General features: G+C 36.0%; 1 protein-coding gene across 1 annotated transcript; it reads left to right on the top strand.

Moving 5' to 3' along the window:
- Positions 1-21,190: 21,190 nt before the first annotated feature.
- LOC141571323 (synaptojanin-2-binding protein) lies at positions 21,191-22,288 on the top strand. The gene has a single exon (XM_074331574.2). The coding sequence runs from the start codon at positions 21,287-21,289 to the stop codon at positions 21,722-21,724; it is 438 nt and encodes a 145-aa protein (XP_074187675.2). The 5' UTR covers positions 21,191-21,286; the 3' UTR covers positions 21,725-22,288.
- The last annotated feature ends 742 nt before the right edge of the window (positions 22,289-23,030 follow it).

A 23,030-nucleotide genomic window follows, 5' to 3' on the forward strand; every position in this document is an offset into this window, starting at 1 on the left:
AAAGAATATCCAAGAACTATGGGACAACTGCAAAAAGTGCAACATACACATAATGGTAATACCAGAAGGAGAAGAAAGAAAGGAACAAAGTCAAGGAAGAACTAAAAATGGTGATATATAACATGTTCAGGGATTGGAAGACTCAGTATTGTCAAGATGTCAGTTCTTTCCAACTTCATATATAGAGTCAATACTTCCCAATCAAAATCCCAGCAAGTCATTTTATGAGTACTGATAAACTGATTCTAAAGGTTACATGAAGAGGAAAGACACCCAGAATAGTCAACAAAATACTGAAGGGAAAGAACAAAGTTGGAGAACCAACACTACCTGATTTCAAGACACATTATATCACTACAGTAATTGAGATAGCGTGGTATTGGTGAAGGAACAAATAGATCAGTGAAAAGGAATAGAGAGCCCAGAAAAAGACCCACATAAATACAGATAGCTGATATAAGGAGCAAAGGCAACACAATGGAACAAAGAGAGTATTTTCAACATATGGTGCTGGGAAAATTGGACATCACAAGTAAAAAGAAAAGTGAACCCAGACACAAATCTTACACTCTTTAAAAAATTTACTTAAAGTGGATCACACACCAAAATGTAAAATGTAAACCTATAAAACTCCTAGAAGATAACATAGTGAGAAAACGAAGGAGACCTTGAGTATTGCAATGACTTTTTAGATACAGCACCAAAGGTATAATCTATTGAAATCAACAACAACAACAACAAAAACAAAACAAACAAACAAAGTGATAAACTGGGCTTCATTAAAATCAAAAACTTCTGCTCTGCAAAAGATAAGCCACAGACTGGGAGAAAAATATCTGCAAAAGACACAACCAACAAAGGACTGTTATTCAAAATACATGACATTTCTCCAAAGGGGACATACAAATGGCAAATAGACATATGAAAAAATACTCAACATCACTAATCATCAGAGAAATGCAAATCCAAACCACAATGAGATATCACCTCACCCCAGTCAGAATGGCGATCATCAACAAGACAAATAGTAACAAATGTTGGAAAGGCTGTGGAGAAAAAGGAACCCTCATACACTGTTGGTGGGAATGCAGACTGGTGCAGCCGTTATGGAAGGTAGTGTGGAGGTTCCTCAAAAAATTACGAATAGAATTGCCATATGACCCAGCAATCCCTCTCCTGGGTATCTACCCAAAAAATCTGAAAACATTTAGAGATAAAGACACGTGTGCTCCAATGTTCATTGCAGCTTTGTTTACGGTGGCCAAGACATGGAAACAACCAAAATGTCCTTCGATAGATGAATGGATGAAGAAGTTGTGGTATATATACACAATGGAACACTATTCGGCGGTAAGAAAAGATGATATAGGAACATTTGTGACAACATGGATGGATCTTGAGAGTGTAATGCTGAGCGAAATAAGTCAGACAGAAAAAGCAGAGAACCATGTGATTTCACTGATATGTGGTATATAAACCAAAAGCAACAAAAGAACAAGACAAACAAATGAGAAACAGAAACTCATAGACACAGACAATGGTTTGGTGGTTGCCAGAGGGTAAGGGGGGTGGGGGGTGGGGGGTGGGAGATGAGGGTAAGGGGGATCGTATATATGGTGATGGAAGGAGAACTGACTCTGGGTGATGAACACACAATGGGACTTATAGATGATGTAATACAGAATCGTACACCTGAAATCTATGTAATTTTACTAACAATTGTCACCCCAATAAATTTAATTAAAAAAAAAGAACTCTTAAAAATCAACAATAAGAAAACAACACAATTTAAAAATGGGACAAAGACCTTAACAGACACATTACCAAAGAATATATATACATGGTATATTAAACATATGAAAAGATGCTCCACATCATATGCCCTCAGGTAAATACAAATTAAAACACCAATGAGATAGCACTGCACATACCATTAGAATGGTCAAAATCCAGAAACTGACAACAGCAAATGCTGACAAGGATCTACTGTTGTCAGATCCTTGTCAGCAAGGATGTGGAGCAACAAGATCTATTATTTATTGCTCGTGGGAATGCAGAATAGTACAGCCACTTTAGAAGACCATTGGCTGTTTCTTACAAAACTAAGCATTTTCTTCCCATACAGTCTAACAATCGTGCTCCTCAGTATTTTTGCAAAAAAAGTTGAAAACTTATATCCACACAAAAAACTGCACGCAGATGCTTATACAAGTTTTACTCATAAATGCCAACAATGGAAGCAACCAAGATGTCCTTCATAGGTAAGTGGAAAAATAAACTGTGGTTCATCTAGACAATAGAATATTATTCAAGGCTAAAAAGAAGTGAGATATCAAGCCATGAAATGACATGGAGGAACATGAAATGCATATTACCATGTGAAAGAAGGCAATCTGAAAAGACTACATGCTGTATAATTCCAATTACAGTCATGCACCGCTTAACGACAGGGATACAGTACATTCTGAAAAATGGGTCATCAGGAAATCTCATTATTTTGTGAACATCAGCGAGTGTACTTACACAAACCTAGTGGAATACCCTACTACAAACCTAGGCTATATGGTATACCACCATCACATACGCATTCTGTCGCTGACTGAAATGTTATGTGGCACAGGACTGCACATGACATTCTGGAAAAGAAAAAACTATAAAGACAGTACACAGACCAGTGGTTGGCAGGGCTAGGGTGGAGAGATGAATAGGCACAACACAGAGAATTTTTAAGCCAGTGAAAATACTCTGTATGATAGATAAAAGTGAACTTACGGAGACTGACAATGAAGTTAGCGAACTCATCCGAGAAAAAGTGCTACACACCTCGTTGTTGAATATCACTATGGTCACCTTCGAAGTACTCCCCTTGAGAAGTTGTGCAATGACGCCAGCACCTAGTCCACCCTTCAAAGCAGTTTTGGAAATCTTTATCTGGAATGGCAGTCAGAGCTGTCGTCGTATTACCCTTGATGTCCTGAATGTCATCAAATTGTCTCCCTTTCAATATTTCCTTTATCTTCAGGTAAAGAAAGAAGTCATTGGGGGCCAGGTCAGGTGAGTAGGGAGGGTGTTCCAATACAGTTATTTGTTTACTGGCTAAAAACTCCCTCACAGACAGTGTTATGTGAGCTGGTGCATTGTCGTGATGCAAGAGCCATGAATTGTTGGCGAAAAGTTCATGTCATTTTAACTTTCTTATGCAGCCTTTTCAGCCTTCCAAATAGTAAACTTGGTTAACTGTTTGTCCAGTTGATACAAATTCATAATGAATAATCCCTCTCATATCAAAAAGTATTAGTAACATTGCAACAAGTTCGTGAACTTAATTGTCTGACCTTGTATTTTATTGTACATTTTTCCAAATCTATAGAATTTACATGACCAAAAGTAAACTTCAATGTTCAACTATATGCTCTCTAAAAGAAACCAACTTTGTATATCAGGTTAGCTATTGATTATAAGTTCAGACATTGAAAAGCAAACCACATTTCATACAAACATTAATCAAAAGAAAGGTGCAGTGGCTATGTTAATATTTGACAAAGTTGATTTCAGGACAAGGAATATTACCAGGCATAAAGAGGGATATGTTTTAATGTTAAAGGGGTCAATTCATCAAGAAGACATAGTATTCTACATGTGTATGCATCTCACATTAGTTTTAAAACACATAAGGCAAAATTAATAAAACCAAGTGGAAAAATAAACAGATTCACAATTAGACTATTAGAGACTTTGATACTTCTCAGTATATACAAAACACAGACATTAAATAAGTATTTTAAAAAACAAAACCAACTTGCTCTCAGTGGCCTTTAGTAAACAGTCCAATCAAAAACAGTGAAATAACATTCTATTCAAGTATATATGGAACATTAGTCAAGCTAGACCATGGGAGAGGCCATACAACAATTCTCAATAAATTTTAAAAGCTTAAAATTATACATAGTATATTCTCCTGCTACTAAGGAATTAAATTAGAAATTAAAACTAATAAAATATCTGCAAAATTACACAATATGGAAATTAAATAAATACTTGTAAGTAACATAGATAGGAAAATGACAAGGGGATTAAAAATATTTTTAACTGAATGAAAATAAAAACATATCAAAATGTGTGGAATATTGCTAAAATAGATCTTTCAAGAGACTTTCAAACATTACATGTTTACATTAGAAAAAAAGGAAAGTCTGCATCAATGACCTAAGCATCTATTTTAAGAAATAGAAAATAAAAATAAAATTGAAACCAAATTAATCAAAATGCAATAAATAACAAAGATAAAAGCATAAATCAGTGAAGAAATGTTGTAAAAGAATACTCTGTAAAACTAAAAGGTGGTTTTTTAAAATAGATCTATAAATTTGGTCGACTTCTAGGCAGACTGAGAAAAAATAGAGAGCAGACTCATAATCTGAGTACAAGGAATAAAAACAGACACATCATTACACATCATTGTAGACTTTTAAAATGTAATGAAAAATTCTGGAAAAATTATGGCATTATGCCATAAATTTTACAATTTAGATGAAGCAAAACAATTTTTGAAAGATACAAACTCCTCACAGTTACTCCAGATTAAAAAAATAATAATAATCACTCTTTATCTATTATAGAACTTGTATATGTAGTTAAAAGCCTTTCCATAAAATTAATTGTGGGTCCTCCAGCTTTACTAATTACTTCTACCAAACATGTAAGAAATAATACTAATGGCACACACTCTTACAGAAAATAAACAAGAAAGGAAAAACTTCCCAAGTTATTTTATGAAGACAGCATTATTCTGAACTAAAGACAGATAAAAGTATCAAAAGAAAACCATAGACCATCATCTCTCATAAGGAAAATAGTAGTAAGAATCCTTAACAAAATAGTAACCTAATGAATGAAACAATATGTAAAAGAAACAGCACACCATGATCAAGTGGGGTTTATCGTCATCCTCAAGGGATGGCTTTACTTTAAACAATAAATCAATGCCAGATATCATATTAACTGGAAAAAAAAGGAGAAAAAAGCATGACCAATACATATGTCAGTCTCTCAGTACATTCAAAAAAATATTTAAGAAATTTAATATCCATTCACCAGAAACATTTTAACACGACAAATAGCATCAACAGAAAACCTATGGTTAACAGCATACTTAAAAATAAAAATGCATGCTTTCCTCCTAAGTCCATAAGCAATAAAAGTACACATTAAATCAATGTTCCTATTGAACATTACACTGAATATCTTAACCAATAAAAAGACAAAAACAAAAGTAAAGTAATAAAAGGAATGTATTTTTGAAAAAAGAATTTAAAAAATCATTAAGAGACCAGATTATGTACAAATTTCATGAAATCTGCAATAAAGCTACAAAAATTTAAAAAATCAATTTACCAAGATATGTCATGTCAAGACATGTCATATAGAAAAGCTGTTTGTATTTCTTTATGCTAGCAATGAATAGTTGGAAATTAATTTATTATTTTTGTTTTTATTGAAGTGTATAGGGGTGACAATGGTTAGTGAAGTTACATAGGTTTCAGGTGTACAATTCTGTAATACACCATCTATATCACATTGTGTGCTCACCACCCAGAGTCTGTTCTCCTTCCATCACCATATATTTGATTGCATCAATTAATTTCTTAAGTGTATTGGGGTAACATTGGTTAGTAACATTATATAAATTTTAGGTATACAACTTTATAACACATCTGCACTCTTCATTATGTGCTCACCACCTAAAGTTTAGTCCCCTTCTATCATTGTATATTTGACCCCCTTTACCCTCTTCAACCTCCCCCAGCTCCCCTTCCCCTGTGGTAACCATCATTCTGTTGTCTGTATGTATGATTTTGTTTTGTTTTGATTATTCATTTGTTGCTTTTTGTTTTACATACCACATATTAGTGCAATCATACAGTTCTTGACTTTTCCTGTCTGACTTATTGCACGTAGCATGATACTCTCAAGATCCATTAATGTTGTCGCAAATGGCAATATTTCATCTTTTTATGGCTGAGTAGTATTCCATTGTATATATGTACCACATTTTCTTTACCCATTCATCCATCAAAGGACCCTTTAGGTTGTCTCCATGTCTGGGCCATTGTGAATAGTGCTGCAATGAACATAGGGGGACATTTATCTTTACGAACAAGTGTTTTGAAATTTTTCAAGTAGATACCCAGAAGAGGGATTGATGGGTCACGTGGTAGCTCTATTCTTAATTTTTTGAGGACTATCTAGAGAAATCATACAATTTAACAACAAAAAACAAACAATCCAGTAAAAAAAAAAATGGGCTGAGGACCTGAATAGACATGTTTCCAAAGAAAACTATGGATGGCCAACATATATATGAAAAGATGCTCAACATCACTGGTATAAGGAAAATGCAAATCATAATCATAGTGACAGACATGCTCACACTTGTTAGAAAGGAAATTATAATTTTAAGGTATCAGTTTTTATTGAATAAAAAGTGAAGTTAATTAGGAATAAATTTAGCAAATTATTTATAGGACCTTAAAACTACAAAATTTTGCTGAAATTAAAGAAACCCTAAATACTAAGTGGAGACAGATATCATGTACATGGATTTGAATACCAAAAAAATGTTAAAATGTCACAGAGCAGAAAACTTTCAGGGACTGAAGCATAAATTGCACTGGACTATGTGAGAAAATTTAAAAGGTTGGATTAGTGTTGGCTTTATCACTATTTAAAAGTTCTCCTCCCCAAAATGCTTTCTGAATAACAGAAAATATGGGAAAAGGTGACAATTTAACTTTCAAAAGGCAAATATGCCTTAGAGTAGATTTGCAACATATGAATGATTTTTCTTCATATAGTAACACTTAAAAATAAATGGGTAAAAACTTTGAACCTGGGGAGTAATTGAACCCGGGTAGTTTCAAGAAAATGTCTGACTTCGGTTGCATCTTGTACACAGAGTTTGATGATAAATTATTCGTTACTTGCAACAGTTAATACCACACTTAATCACTAATATGTAGAAAAATTCATGAATAACAAAATAGGAATACGTTTTAATCAGCTGCCATGAGGAATAAGAATGGTGTTGGAATAGACATAGTTCTTTACTGAAATGATGAACGTGATAAGTTATTTTACATTTTAAAGAAATAAGAATAGCAAATGTTGCACTCCAAACAGAGTTGGCCCATCCCAGCATGCTTCAATAAAGAATCTGAAGAAGACACTTTGAGCAATTTATTCAAGAGGGAAATATAGTCTTTTAATATTAACTAATGCTAATTATGAGTAGTTCTAACTAATGCTAATATGAGATTATCATATAAAGAGATTTAATCTTTAATTACTGATCACTGATTACTATAGTCTTTTCTCATGTTTGAATCCTCATTGTAATTCCTTTGTACTTTTCTTTTTGTACATTTAATATTTTCCCTTAAGGATATTTTTGTATTAATTTTATGATTATATTAATATCTAACATTTATTGAGCACTCATTTTGTATTAGGTCTTCTTTTAAATGATTTACATATATTCTTAAGTACACTGCGAAACAATCTTCTGAAATGGGAACTATTTTATTCACATTTTAAATTGAGGACACTGAGGCATAAAAAATATAAGTAATTTGCTCACAGAAACTCAAGCAGTGGTATGTGATCTTCTTCAGAGCAGAACTAGAGTTTCACCAATCTTTGCATAACTTGGATTACCTAGAGCACTTCTTGACCCAAGTTGTTACTTCAAGATCATGACCCAGAAAATGTGCTGGGAGAGCTGATTCTTGACAGATGAGTAAATATTTCCCAGGTTGACAGAGTGGGAAAAGACTTTCCAGTCAGAAGAAATCAGAGTCCAAGCAGGTGAAAACTGACACTCCTTTATTCCACTGACGAAATGCATAATACTGCATACATATGCCTATTTTATAGGAATGTTTTGATATGAAACAGTAATATCATGATAATTGCATATAAATTTGTGTCTGCTCTCTACAAGGAAAGATAGTGGGGAATTGTAACCTCTTTCAGTTTATGAACATAGTATACTAAATTTAGACGACTTAAAGTACAGTTTATTTGGGAATAAAACTAGAATTACATTAAGATGTAAATGATCATGGTTGTTTTGTACTGTGACAACTGATTAGCTGAAGGGGCCTTAGATCTGGGGAGACTCCTAAAGCGTTGGAATCGATTTAGTGATACTATTATGAGACCTTTACTCTTATATGGCTCAATTCCTAAGCCAACAGTAGTTCATTATAAGACTCAGTAAGTAGCGTTTGGACTGCTCTAAATGCCCAGGCCAGGATTAATTTGGGTGATGAAAGAAATAAACGATCATCTAAATCATAAGAAACACATTGATTTTAACACTATGCTAAAACGAGTCTGGATGATTACGATGGGTAAAAAGCTAAAACTAATGGCTGTTGATGAGATTGTCTACTTTTACTACTAGGACTAATTAGCATGGTGATCAATATTAATGCTGGCTTTATCATTTATTATAACTTACTTCTGGGTTTTAGGCCTAATTAGGGCTGTTTGGAGCAGTTACTAATTATTAGCATCCAATAAATTTCTGATCATTATTTGGACCATTGTAAAATAAGAAAGCCATTACTTGAACAGAAGAAAAATAAGGAAAGAACTTTTCTGTGCAACAATGTCTAAATAACAGTCATAATCATATTATGTCAAAATGCTTTGAGGGAAATTTAAAAATATTGACAACTGATTAGTCAGAAACATGCCTATAAATACTCTAGACGGTCATGCAATGAATACAATGATTACATTATCATCCAAACAATAAAGTAAATGTGGAATATGTTTTTCCATGCATGTAATAGAGAAAATATTTGTTTAACTCAAAATATCTGATAATAGTATCTTGATTAATAATATAGTTAAGAAACAGTTATTCCAACATGACAATTTCCAATAATTTCAAGTATTCTCAAATAAAAATATAATATCCTAAGATATTTTAAAAGCAATTTGGAGAATTATTATCTTTTTCTAAATAGTCAAACACACATATACATTTATTGTTCATATTCAAGAAGGTGAATTGATGTGTCTGAGCTTACAAGTTATCAAATGAAGAACAATTAAATAAATTTGTTTTATGGAGCTGTGATCAAGTCTTAATACTGAATCATATTTTTTTCTATACACAGACTACCATAGGAATTATTGACGGAATCCAAATCTAATAGCTATTCTAGTAAGACTCATGAAACAAGAGCAATACATGGTTACAATTTTATTCCCGTTAAATACTATACTACAGGAATTGAAATGGCACTAAGCAGTGATTTCCCCAATTGCACCTAGACATATCTGAAGAAAAAACTCAGAGTAAATGTTCTTTAGACTTGAAGGATAAGAGAGAAGGCAAGAAGTGGCAAGTGGGCATTTCAGAAATTAAGAAAAGCTCAAAGCACTGGTTTGAGGGCAATGTGAAGGTATAATGATTATAGCAAGTGTGATTCTATGTGTATAAAACTTTCTTTCTTATAACTGTATTGGAGTTGGGGAGGTTTTTTAAACATGTTTTTAGCATATTACAATGATGCTCAAACTATAGTTTACAGCATTTTAACTGTATATTTCAATAGACACTTTTGCCTTAATAAGATAATAAAACAGCAGTCCCTGTGGTGTTTTTGGTTTTAATTTACTAAATGACACCCTAGCAGATTGAAAGAGTTAACGTTGCTCCTTTCTTCTGAAATATAGTGTAAAACTCCTTAAATTGGGAACAATACTGAGAGCAAAATAGGGAAACAGGGAAAAATCCTAGTTTCTATTTTATACATTGTTCTTCCTCTTCATCTCACCCAAACACTCTGTAAACATGTTCAGATTTTTTATGTCCTTTTAGTTTTTCCTTTCCCCCAAATCCTGACTAAAACTTTCCCTCCAGAATGAATGTAATATTAGTGATTTAAAGCAATGTTTATATGAGGACACATTGGGTACACTGTAGAAAGATTTAGGTATCCTGTTGGAATCTATCCAAATAGCCTAAAAGAACCACTATATGTTTATGCATTAAATGTCAGTAGCCAAGTCCTTGCATTTTCTTCTGAGGAATAGTTGCATTTTAATACTGCATTATGCCTGCTGAATGAAAAATGTGGTCCTTATAAAGAGAAACTTAAAAGTCACTGTTCAAAGCACTCCAGGACTGGCTTCCCATTACACATCACGTCAGACCAAACGTTGGGTCTCTCGACTTATGCTTTTTGTAAAATCAAGTTGTTTCTTCTATTGGAAAAGAAAGTATAGAAGACCTTTTCTTCTTTCATAAATTGTGGGAGAAGGGCTGAGATATTAACTTCTACCATATTCCATCAAAGAGTTTTCAAGACAAACGTTTGCTTACGTAAGCTGTAATGGAGAGAGCACCGTACATTGATACCTCAGCAATGGAGAAATTCTGCTTCATGGATGGCATACTTGGTCCAACTCTGATAATCTAAATATTTTTAATTAAAAATTTGGCTATCACAGAAAAGACACAGCTGTATTAATCTACTTCATAGCATAGTGTGTCAGTGCCACAAAAACTCTATATCCAGTTTTTATAGCAAATATGCATTTTGTTTACTCCCCTTCATTGTTATTACTGGAAGGATTGTTCTGAGGCCTTAATGGATTTTTCACATTCACTTTTCCTAGCTGGCTCACCTAATGGCTATCTCTGCTTCAGTGTATTGTAGTTTTGTTGTGCTTTGTTTTTCCTTAAGGATAAGTAGTTTTATGGAGGAAGATATTGAAGTTTTACTCAATTGAAAAGATTAAGATAAAATGAAAGAAAAATGTTCTTGGATTTCTGAGTAGCTTATGGAGCCCATATTATGGAAGGTTATGAATGATGTTTCATTTCTCCCTGAGCTCTGACAATTCCACCTTCAAACATTTTTTGTGCTTTCTCATGTTCCCGGAAGCCCTGCCGCAAACCATTAACACCTGAGATAATATAAACTTCTCTCTCTCCCACACTCCCTCCCCCTCCTGCCCCTTTGCCGTCTAACAGACTTAAGCACAATGATATGATTCTTCCTTACTATTTGTTTTTTCCAAATTCCAAATTTATGAACTTAAAAATTTAATGCATTCATAAATCTGGGTCATGTGACTTGGGGCCACAGGATGCAGTGTATGCTTCCTTGGACATGCCAATGACATTGAATATCCTGCAACTTTCTGAGACATTTACTTCTTAGAGTCACAGAAAGTTAGACTTAGATAACTTGAGCCAGAACACTCTTACCACGTTCCTAATATGGTCCTCCTGCTTCTACTTGAATATTTCCAATGGTGGGAAAATCTCTCTTTTAAGAGACAACTTGGAAAGAATTCTTTTTCTTTACTAGTTCTGAGCACTCTGAAAACAGAAAAGAAATTCGCTCCCTCTTTGGCATGGGAACCCTCAAATATTTGGAAGTTGTTGATAGATAATCAAGTATTTCCTCCAAAGCAAATCACTCTAGTCCCTGTTACTATTTTATTTGACAAAATGTATATACCAGTTTATTTTACGACATTCTATTTAGAACCTTTTTTGTCTGTCAATATTCCTATTAAACGTGGTATTTGATTTGCTCTCTTCTTTCACAGGAGAAACAAAGCCAAAACTGAGTTCCTCTGATGTGCCAAGTACAGTGTTTAGTACTTGGCTTTATATGTGCCAGTTCACTAACTCTTTTTTTTTTTTTTTTTAAATAAGCGAAGCAATGTGGCTTACTGAGCTACAACTTACATTCAATAAAATGCATAAATCTTAAATGTGCAGCTTGATGAATTTTATACCTTTGTATTCATTACCCAGATTCAAATATATAATATTTCCAGTCTACCTGAGAGTTCCCTAATACCCTGTACCAATCAAAACCCCTCACTCCCAAAGGTAAGCATTATTCTGATCTCTGTCTCCATAGTACTTTTTACCTGATTTTGAACTTGATACAAAAGAATCATATAAGAAGGACCTTTCAATGTCTGTTTTTGTTGCTGTTGTTGCTGTTATTGTACTACATTATCTTTCTAAGGTTCACTCACAGTTCATTTATAGTAAGCCTTAATGTAGGGTTGTTTTTTTTTATCCTCATTTAACAATTGAAGATATTCAGACTAACAGAGGAGTCATTTGTCCAAAGCTGGTCAGAACTTGATCCTTGAAATACCTAGGGTCAAAATCCAGGATCGTTTCACAGACCATGGTGCTTTGTAGGTTCTTTCAGTGTTTTTTATTTGCATATTTCTCATTTCAAAGTCCGAACTACTGTTTTACTCTTACTCTATAACCTCTCCTTTCTTACACATCTAAGAAGAGCTGTTGATTTTTCAGTCTGTTCAGCTGTTGACTTGTTTTTAGGATGGAGTGGCAAATTCCAGGTTCCTTACACACAGAACCAGCAACTGCAAGTCAGTTTTTAGGAATCATGAGACCAGTATGCTTTAGCCCCTTCAAATCTCATGAGTGTCCCATGCAGTCACCCATTATCGACGAGCAAATCCCATTCCAGTTTAAGCTTCTCACCCTAAATTCAGCTACTAGGATTTCCATTGAATATCTGTTGACTCTTTTCTCAGATTTCCTATTCTTAAGTCTAGCACGGATTCTAATATCACCAAGATTATGTAGCTATTAGCGGTGTAGCTGTTAGCTACCAGTGGCACTCAACTGCTTGTAATCTGTGACTCAGGGGGAGAGCTTGTCATTTAGTTTCATTGCAAATTTTGTCTATGAATTTTTACGCTTGACATTTTTACATGGGGATTTGGAAAAATCCAAAATCTGTCTTGCTACTGCCACCATATCCCTAGAACCCTCCAAACAAGTTCAGTTTTGAGGGGAAAAAATGTGGTATGAAAAATTATTCTGTGACAAAATGCATAAGTAAGAACTGTTCTAGTTCAAACTGAAATGTATGGCCACTCTACCGATAGTCTAAGGATAAAATAAACAATCCTTAGCTTGGCACACGATGTCTTTAAAGATTTGGTCCCTACTTACTTTTTCATTATATTGTCTTCAGTCTCTGATTTATCATATATACTCTATTCATTAGTCATAATAACCTACATGAAGTTTCCCAAATAAGCAAAGTTTTTTTGTTTGTTTTTTTCTGAATTGCACCAAATTAATTAGAAGAATTTATTAGAAGTGTTAGAAGTATTTTTAGAAGTATTATTAGAAGTATTTTGGTACGGACCAACCATTATCACTGAGCGATCACAGAGAAATCATAAGATGCTTAGGAAGGCTTTCTGATTGTCATTTTTCAAGTTTTAATGCTAATCCTGGACTGAGTCTTAAGTATTGGTGAAAGGGAGGAGGTATTAAAGTGTTAATTTATTTTCACTTGCTTTTGATAGGGCTTAAGACACCAGACCTCAGCCTCTCCAAATCATATGTAACAGTCTATATTCCTAGACCAAAAGCTGAGCTCATGTAAGTTAATGGTTTCAGCAGTGGAAAGAAGCTTGTTTCTTATATCCTTAACCAATTGGTATGCACAAGCTAAATTTGTTACTTATCATATTCAGGTGTTTAATAGTGGAGGCTTATGTTTTAGAAGATTCAATGAAAAAGTAGAAAGCAATCGCATCCATCACTCATAACACCCAATTTGCCGCCTTAAATCCAAAATCAAGATACTCCTATACTGTGTGGAAGACTTTATTTAACAAAGCATATTTTTACAGAAAACATGGAATTGCTAAAATTTAGAAGCTCAAAGAAGAAACTATAGACATAACTCATGCTCAGATTTCTGTGGAAGAAATAGCACCCTGTCTGCCCCAGCTAGCTTTGGGAGGGCATGCTGGCGTTAACCCTGGGAGTCCTGAAAGACCCTGAAGGTAATTACTTCCACTGAAGCACGGCTGACAAGAGCAGAAGATCAGGAAGAAGGTCTCTCTGCCCTCCTCCTGATTTTCAATCTCCCTCTAGTGCTCTTATTGACTGAATTTATCAGAAGCCATTTGGCAAGTAAGTCTAAGAAATGTCGTCCGCAGGGTCCCAAACCCAGCATCACAAAGCAAAGTCTAAAAATGTGAGTTTGGATTTAAGACAACAGAAAAATAACTGGCATGCCCAATTTGGATGTAATTTGGATTTTTGAACAGAGTTTAGGTGCAATAAATTTGAACAGAGTTTAAGTACGAGGAAAAAAACCCTCATTTTTCGAATATCTACTAAGAACCAGAAAACGTGTAAATCTCTTTAAAATGTTCATCATTATAGGCAAATCCATAGAGACAGAGAACAGATTTGTGGTTGCCAGGAGCTGGGGGAGAGAAGACTGGTAAGTGACTGCTAATGGGTAAAGAGTTTCTTTTTGGGGTGATGAAAATGTTCTAGAATTTGATAATGGTGGTGGTTACACAACAATGTGAATATACAACATTGTGAATATACTGACAACCACTGAAAAAATAATAATCACTCAACAAATATTTATAGGGCACATAGTATTTCCAGCCACTGCAAAAGAGCCTTCAACTGCAATGGTTAAAAGATAGACTTTATCCTTTCTTTCATGGACTTTAAAGACTTGAAAGAAAAATGGGCAAATAAATCTGTGATTATGATAACATGTGTACCTAAGTTGAGTCATGTAACAACCTTGGAAGAAAATCAGATAAGGAAACTAAGAATAAAGAGGTGATTTAATTTCCCCAGGGTCGTAGATACCACCAAGTGGCACAGACAGGATCTGAACCTAGAAATGGAATCTGAGATTCATGTCTTTTCTCAGGGCACCTCTTCTATTTGTTTTGTTTTGTTTTTATTAAATTTATTGGGGTGACATTGGTTAATAAAATTATATAGCTTTCAAGTGTACATTCTATAATACATCATCTATATATTGCATTGTGTGTTCACCACACAAAGTCAAATCTCCTTCTGTCACCATATATTTGACCCCCTTTACCTTCTTCTATCACCTTCTTCCCCCCTTAACCTTTGGTAACCACTAACTGTTGTCTTTGTCTATGAGTTTTTGTTTGTCTTATTCATTTGTTGCTTTCAGTTTTATATCCTACATATGAATGAAATCACATGGTTCTTAAATGTTTCTGCCTGACTTATTTTGCTTAGTATAATAATCTCAACATCCATCCGTGTTATCACAAATGGAAGTATTTCATCTTTTCTTATGGCTGAGTAATATTCCATTGTGTATATGTACCACATCTTCTTTACATAATCATCTATCAAAGAACACTTTGGTTGTTTCTATGCCTTAATTGCTATGATTAATGCTGCAATTAAAATAGGGGTACACATATCTTTATGATAAATAATTTCAGATATTCTGGATAGATACCCAGAAGAGGGATTGTGGGGTAATAGGGTAATTCTATTCTTAATTTTTTTGAGGAACTGATTTTCCATATATTTTCCACAGTGGCTGTACCAATTTACCTTCCCACCAGCAGTGTATGAGAGTTCCTTTCCCCCGCATAACCTCTCTAACACTTGTTATTACTTGTCTTGTTGATAATAGCCATTCTGACAGGTGTGAGGTGGTATCTCATTGTGGTTTTGATTTGCATTTCCCTGATAGCTAGTAAAGTTGAGCATCTTTTCATATATTTGCTGGCTGTATGTTTGTCTTCTTGGGAGAAGCACAAAAGACCCCGAATAGTCAAAGCAGCAAATATTGTTCATATTAAAGATCACACAGAATCATAAATTTTTCCTCAGCAAACATACCTCATTAAAATTGTCACATGATACAATATGAAATGTTATAGTTTCTTCATCTACACTCATTGCCTCTCTGAATGTTTCAATATGGGCTCCTCATTGCTTTTATGAATACCTGGAACATACTTTACGTTTACTGAATATTCGTTGAATAAGCATATCATTTTTACTATATTTTATTGGTCACATGGGTGCCAGCCCTCATTCAGTGTGGGATGGACTCTATATGTGTGTAATACAAGGAGGTGAGGAACTTTGGGGCAAAATATGGAGGCTGGCTATTACAAACTGCATCAATATACTCAGAAAATTTTCTACACCATCAAAACATCCACATATAAGTCGCTATCCACCACAGAAAACACAAAGGGAAAGTGTACTAGGGCCAAGCCCTTCTTGTTTACATATACACTCTCTTATTTCCTCTCAGTAAGGATTTCTTGAAGAACCAGGACATGTGAAAGTCAGAGCATAATTTCAACCTATAATGGTACTTTCACACTTATTGTTACCTTTTCTCTCCCCCTTGTTCAGACCCAATCAATGCGTAGTTGTCACTTATCTCCTCTAGTCCTCCATATCCAGCCCACCAACAAATTTAAGCAAACAAATCAGATTGAATAACTCTTGAATCCATCTATTTCTTTCCATTTTGATTATCGCTCTAGTTTAAGCTACCACATCTCTTTACCAAACAATTGCATTCTTCCTCTAGCAACAACTTTTATCTCCTTCCAGTACATTGTTTAGAAATAGTCAGAGTTAGTATTTAAAATTTCAATTTCAATAATGTCTTTCTTATGTAAAACACCTCAATAATTAGTATAAGTAACAAACTATTTGCTAGGACCAGCATGCTTAAAGTTGTCTGTCTTTTATCTTCACTTCTAAGATCACATTTAAGCTCTATGACCCACTTTTTTCTGTATTCTAACCCAGTCATCTCTCATGTGGTTTCTCAAATATTCCCGTGTTCTTCCCTATCAGGCATTATGGCGTCTATTTTCCAAGTAGTATTATTTGTCAGCATGACCTTTTCTAAAAAGGACAAGAATGATAACAGCAATTATCATTGAGTGGGGGAATCAATAATGGTATTATACTCACATACACCGGGTTTTAAAACTCTGACTAAAGATTTGTATTAACAAATGAACCAGAAATATGCATCATGAGATCGCGGAGTAGATGAACACTGTGCCTGCCTCATCCCATGAACACATCAAAATTACAACTAAATTATAGAACAATCAACTGGAGAACCATCTGAAGTCTAGCTGAACAGAAGTTTTGTAACTAAGGATATAAAGAAGCCATGTTGAGACTGGTTGGAGGAGTGGAGATGCAAAACAGGCTGATCCCACACTCATGTGTGGCAGTTGAAAATTGGTAGAGAGATCTCAGTCGCAGAGGTTCCCCACAAAATAGCGAAAGACCCCATCCCCCCACACCAGGCTCCCCAGCCCAGACTACTGGTGCCAGGAAGAGGAGCCCCCATAACTTCTGGCTATGAAAAAAAGTGGGGATTCCAACGATCCAGGTGGGACAAAAGGTGGTGGGAAACCCAGACATCCTCTTAAAGGACCTGTGCAGGCACTCACCCTGGGCTGCAGTAGAGGGACGGTGATACTGGCAGCATTGGAGACATATGAGGAGACACTGAGTTGTTCAACCTCAGAATGTGGACTGGAGGGACAGTTGTAATTTTCCCAGTGTGTGGCTCTTCTCCTGAGCAGCTCACAGGTGGATGCCATCTTTCCTGTGTTGAGCCCACCTCCACAGGCCAAATCCAATTCTGATTGGCCTGGTGAGCTCCACTGTTCCACCATGCTGACTCACTGAGACCCTCCTCACCCAACTCATGAATTGCAGGAGGCTTGATCAATGGCTGAATTTTATGGGAGCCTGCAGGTGGCAGCAAGCCTCAGGATGTCCTGGCTTTTTGAAGAGCTACCCCAGGCCTGGTACTGATGGCTGCCAACTTTGGTTTGCAGCGTGGCCTTTCCCATGAGCCTCTAGGTATAGCACAGGTATCGACCAACTGTGGATTGCTTTGTAGCTTCTACCAGGTAATACCCAACTGATCATAGGCAGTGGTTGAACTGGACCTGCCCTGAAGCCCCTCCCAAGGGATCCCAGAACCAACATACTTGGAGACTGGCTTTGGACTATAGCAGAGCATGACACAATTAGCCCCTCAAGCGACACACAAAAAGGGTGGTCTCAACAGGCACTAGAGTCTGCTGAGGTGAATCCTGCTGCAGGGAGTAAGACCCCCACACAACCGCCCATAGCTGTGGACATGGCCAAACCCAACAGCCAGTCAGTCTGAGGGTCAATACTACCCAGTGACAAGCCAACAGCAATCAAGGCTCAACTGCAACAGAAGGGCACACACAACCCACACAAGGGATACTCCTGGAGCACCCAGAGCAGGTGACCAGGGAGACTGTGCCACTGAGCCCCAGAAGACCCGTAGGCCACCCAGCAAAATTGGGAGACATAGCAACCCTACCTAATATGTAGAAACAAACACAGAGAGGCAACCACTATGAGAAAACAAAGAAATATGTCCCAAATGAAAGAACAGGAGAAAACTCCAGAAAAAGAACTAAACCAAATGGAGGCAAATAACCTACCAGATACAGAGTTCAAAACAATGGTTATAAGGGTGCTCAAAGAACTTAGTGACAACTTCAACAAAGAGATAGCAAGCATAAAAAAGGACATAGAAACCATAAAAAAGAAACCAGTCAGAAGTGAAGAATACAATAACTGAAATGAAGAATGCATTAGAAGGAATAAATAGCAGACAAGATGAAGCAGAGGATCAAATCAGCGATTTGGAAGACAAGGTAGCATAAAACAGCCAATCGGAATAGAAAAAAAAAATAAGGATAGTTTAAGAGACCTCTGGGACAACACCACGTGTAACAACATTTGCATCATAAGGGTGCCAGAAGGAGAAGAAAGAAAGCAAGGGATTCAAACACCATTTGAAGAAATAATGATTGAAAACTTCCCTAACCTGGCACAGGAAATAGATAAACAAGCCCAGGAAGTGCAGAGAGCCCCAAACAAGATTAACCCAAAGAAGCCCATACCAAGTCACCTCACAATTAAAGTGCCAAAGGTTAAAAACAAAGAGATATATTATTGGCAAATATCTTTTTTTCCCATTCAGTGGATGTCTTTTTGTTTTGTTGATAGTTTCCTTTGCTATGAAAAATCGTTTTAGTTTGATGTGGTCACTTTGTGAGGAATGTAAATGTCTAATTATTATTTTGTTTTGTGTATCTGAAACTAATTTAAAAAGAACCCCAAAAATAAAATAATAAGAAGAAAATAAAAGACAAAGAGAGAATCCTAAAACCAGCAAGAGAAAAGCAGTTAGGTACCTACAAGGGAGCTCCCATAGCACTGCTAGTTGATTTTTCAACAGAAACTTTGCAGACCAGAAGGGATAGGCACAAAAATATTCAAAGTGATGAAAAACAAGGACCTACACCCAAGGGGTATGCTACCCAGAAAGGCGATCATTTAAAATTGAAGGACAGATAAACAGCTTCCCAGACAAGAAAAAGCTATAGGAGTTCATCACCACCAAACCAGTATTACAAGGAACATTAGAGGGATTTCTTTAAGATGGAAGGGAAAAAAGAAAAGATGAATAAAATAGCAATAACTGCATATCTATCAACAATTGCTTTCAATGTCAATGAATTAAATGATCCAATCAAAAACATAGTGTGGCTGAATGGATAAGAAAACAAGACCCTTATGTATGCTGCTTACAAGAGACTTACTTCAGATTGAAGGATACACAAAGATTAAAAGGGATGGAAAAAGTTATTTCATGAAAATGGAAACAAACAAACCAAAAAAAAACGCTGGGGTAGCAATACTTATATGAGACAAAATAGACAATAAAACAAAGGCTATAACAAGAGATAAAGGACCCAGTAACCCTATTTCTGGGTATTAATCCGAAGAAACCTGAAACACTACTTCAAGGGGACCTGTGCATCCATATGTTCATTGCAGCACTGTGTACAATGGCCAAGATGTGGAGGCAGCCTGGGTGTCTGTTGATAGAAGAATGGATAAAGAGGAGGTGGTACATATATGTCATAGTATATAGTGGAATATTGCTTGGCCAGGGAAGAGAATAGGTTCTTGACATCTGCAGCAGCATGGATGGACCTAGATGGTATTGTGCTGAGTGGATTATGTTAGTGAAAGACAGATACAATGTGATTTCACTTATATGTGGAATCTAAAGAACAAAATAAACAAACAAAACAGAAACAGACTCACAGGTACAGAGAACATTTTGATGGTTGCCAGATGGGAGAGGTGTTGGGAGCAAGTGAAAAAAGGGAAGGGATTAAGAAGTACAAATTGATTGTTACACAGTAATCATGGGGATCTAGGGTAGAGCATAAGGAATATAGTCAATAATATTGTAATAACTATGTATAGTACCAAGTAAATACTAGACTAGTCAGGGGGATCACTTCTTAAATTATATAAGTGTTTAATCATATGCTGAACACCTGAAATTAATATAAAGTAATACTGAATGTCAACTGTAATTGAAAATTTAAAAGGCAGGGGAAAGGTGAAGGGGAATAAGGTCCAAATTTCCAGGTATAAAACAAATAAGTCATGGGGATGTAATGTACAGCATGGGGAATATGGTCAATAATGTTGTGATAGCATAGTATGGTGTCAGATGGTTGCTGGACTTGTCATAGTGATTACTTCTTTAGGTATATAAATGTTGCATAATTATGGTGTACCCCTGTAACTAATATTGTACGTTGGCTATATTTTAATAAAAATCTTTTTAAAAAAATGAACCATAAATTTTCTACACAAGTAAATTTGAGAACGCTAAATTGGTTTCCTTAGATGTATATTAAAATTAAGAGTTGAAGGAAATATGCTGAACCTGATTTAACCAGTTAGTTTTACCTTGGGAAATTAACACATTTTGTGCATTGCCAGTATAAAAGTATGCTCCATAGGAGAAATTTTAAACAGGACTAAAAACCTACAGTGGCAATGATCTGCAAACTTTTAAATGGCTGGGAAAACGATGGAAGTAAAAATCAATCTAGCCTGTTTTTAAGCAATTAATAATGATCTGCATAAAGAGGTGGAGAGAAATTTTTAAAATCACGGACATACTGAATTAGAACCATTACCAGGACCAAGAAGGACACAGCAGTCATATAAAAGGAAAGAGAAAGACAAGACTTATGGGGCAAGAAATAACAAGATGAGATGAACTTGAATAGTTTAAAGAAATGTATAAAAAATGATTTAGAATATAAACCTATTCAGTTGTAGAGAGAGAATTGGAAAGAAAAAAAAGACTGGCATCACAATGGACAGTAAATTAAATGAGAACAATAAGCGACATTAACAAATAATGCAGAAAAATCGAAAGTGGTGTGTTTTGGGCGCAGCGCCGAGATTGATTCACCTTCACCTGTGCGAGCCCTAGTTGACCCAGGTGGGAAGCCAGACAGGCAGTAAAACATGAACGGAAGAGTGGATTATTTGGTCACTGAGGAAGAGATTAATCTTACCAGAGGACCCTCAGGGCTGGGCTTCAACATCATCGGTGGGACAGACCAGCAGGATGTCTCCAATGACAGTGGCATCTACGTCAGTCGCATCAAAGAGAACGGAGCTGCGGCCCTGGATGGGCGGCTACAGGAGGGTGATAAGATCCTCTCGGTGAATGGCCAAGACCTAAAGAACCTGCTGCACCAGGACGCTGTAGACCTCTTTCGTAACGCAGGCTACGCCGTGTCACTGAGAGTGCAGCACAGGCTACAGGTGCAGAATGGGCCTATAGGACCTCGAGGTGAAGGGGAACCAAGTGGTATGCCCATAGCCATGGTGCTGGTGCCAGTGTTTGCCCTCACCATGGTGGTGGCTTGGGCCTTCATGAGATACCGGCAACAACTTTGAAAAGCATCCTTTCTTCCCGCGCTCCCGATGAAGACACATTTCTTCCTTCTCTCACGTCCTCCCCTGCCATTCTTCCGTATCTTTCCCTCTCTCTGCACAAGCTAACACATGATTGAAAGAAATTCCTTCCCATCCAGACCTTGCTGTTCAAAATCTCAAAATCCTCGTATTCTAATGGGAAAGTAAAGGCATTGTTTGAAGGAAAGCTGAAGAAAAGATTTGCTTAGAACAAATGAGCAGTTACACATGTTACTAGGACTGCCAATAGAAGTTCAGCTACAACCCAAAGAGGGAAAGGTCCAGTCTTCCCATCACCATGGGTGACACCAGTTTTCTTAGCTGGCATGCCTCAAAGGCCAGTTGTGTGATATAAGAGGAAGAGAGGATTTTTCTTTTTAATGATCTTCCTCAGGAAGTTTCTGTGGCCTTTATTTACTTTCTAACTACATACTTGGGTGCCTGTATCAAACAAAAGATAATGAGGAGAGCATTTTCACTTCTTTTAAAAACATATATATACACACATATGCATATATGAAAGTATAATGGTAATGCCTTATGGAGAATTAAAGATGTAGAAAGCTATTCTGGTTTCTAGGTTTCTGTGAGGTATGATCTCTTAAAGTATGATGTAAGGTATGATCTTAATTGAAGTATTTGATACATAGTGGGAGTAAGAGACAGTGAGCTTTACAGGATGCCCCATCTGAGTCATTGAAAAAAAAAATCGAAGCAATTAATTTAAAATCTTAGAAATCTTATTCCCATAATACTAAGGTGAAGTTGAGGTAAAATGCCATAATCCAGCTTTGCACAAGTCAATCTGTTCAAAAACCTTTGAGATTTAAAGATAAATAAATCTTACCTTAGTGACTTTTTTGCTACCTCATGTCCTGTGAAAGATCAACTGGAATGATTGTGGTCAAAACTATAGTGATGGGGCCAAACCAACCCAATGAAAATACTCTAAAAAGGAAAAAGTGCCTCCATGGGGGCACCTGAACCCTCTCAGGCTGTCTGCTGGTCTTCTCGAGTTCTAATAACAGGCAGAATCCAAGAGAAGGAACTGCTTCCTGGCAGGATGGGCATGACATCTGCCTTGCTTCCGGTTCAGTTAAGTTTAGAGGGCTTGGATTGCTAGTTTTTGAAAAGCCTCTATGTAAGGGTTATGGCTTTTAATGAATAAACCATTTTGTGGGAAAAGGGGGGAAAAGAGTTTTGTTTGTTTTAGGGGGTAAGGAAGTTTGGTGGGTGTTTCATAGGGAAACCTTGAGAGAAGGATACAGATGAGTGGGTGCTAGGAAAT

Source organism: Rhinolophus sinicus, chromosome 16 (genome assembly GCF_057876585.1).
Source record: "Rhinolophus sinicus isolate RSI-liver-muscle chromosome 16, RSI-T2T, whole genome shotgun sequence".
Taxonomy (NCBI): Eukaryota; Metazoa; Chordata; class Mammalia; order Chiroptera; family Rhinolophidae; genus Rhinolophus; species Rhinolophus sinicus.

Bases quoted from the DNA above. Each gene is read 5' to 3' on its own strand.
- LOC141571323 (XM_074331574.2), top strand. From the start codon at position 21,287: ATGAACGGAAGAGTGGATTATTTGGTCACTGAGGAAGAGATTAATCTT.